The sequence below is a fragment of the Seriola lalandi genome, unplaced genomic scaffold (assembly GCF_002814215.2).
Source record: "Seriola lalandi dorsalis isolate HSWRI2012SDOR001 ecotype SW California unplaced genomic scaffold, Sedor1 jcf7180001992460, whole genome shotgun sequence".
NCBI lineage: Eukaryota > Metazoa > Chordata > Actinopteri > Carangiformes > Carangidae > Seriola > Seriola lalandi.
In genome coordinates this window covers 1-515 of record NW_019463126.1, presented here as the reverse complement: position 1 = coordinate 515, position 515 = coordinate 1, and the positions used below count along the sequence as shown (strand labels likewise).

The following is a 515-nucleotide window of genomic DNA, read 5'->3' as shown; positions in this document are numbered from 1 at the left end:
GTGTGTGTGTGTGTGTGTGTGTGTGTGTGTGTGTGTGTGTGTCTAGTAGTCAGAGTATGGTGTCCTCTGTGATGTGCTCCTGGTGCTCTGGCTGCTCAGGCTGATGTGTCTCTTCAGACAGGGGATGTTCTTGGCTACCAGCCGTCTGAAGTGGCTCTGGAACTTCTTCCCCACAAATGTATAAAACACAGGACTGATGCAGCAGTACAGATAGGCTATGTTCCGGGTCACATACAGGGCGTAGTCCAAGCGCTCCAAGTCTGAACATGTGCTGTCGTCCTTACTGGTCATGGAGATCTGTAAGGCTTTAAGGAGGATGACGATGTTGTAGGGTGTCCAGCAGGCGAAGAAGGTGAAGATGATGACAAATATAAGCTTGATGGCGCGGCACTTCTCCTTCATGCGGGTGGACATGATGCGGACAGTGATGCTGATGTAGCAGTACATCACCATGAAGAGAGGGAGGAGGAAGAAGAGCAGGAATTGTTGGTAATAAGTGACTAGTTCCCAGCGGT

The 515-nt window shown here is 50.3% G+C and overlaps 1 protein-coding gene across 1 annotated transcript; it reads right to left on the bottom strand.

The window, feature by feature from the left end:
• Nucleotides 1-8: 8 nt before the first annotated feature.
• On the bottom strand, nucleotides 9-509 carry LOC111660846 (C-C chemokine receptor type 3-like). The gene has a single exon (XM_023414264.2). It carries the CDS (start codon nucleotides 451-453, stop codon nucleotides 43-45), a length of 411 nt encoding a protein of 136 aa, XP_023270032.2. The 5' UTR covers nucleotides 454-509; the 3' UTR covers nucleotides 9-42.
• Between the last annotated feature and the right edge of the window lie 6 nt (nucleotides 510-515).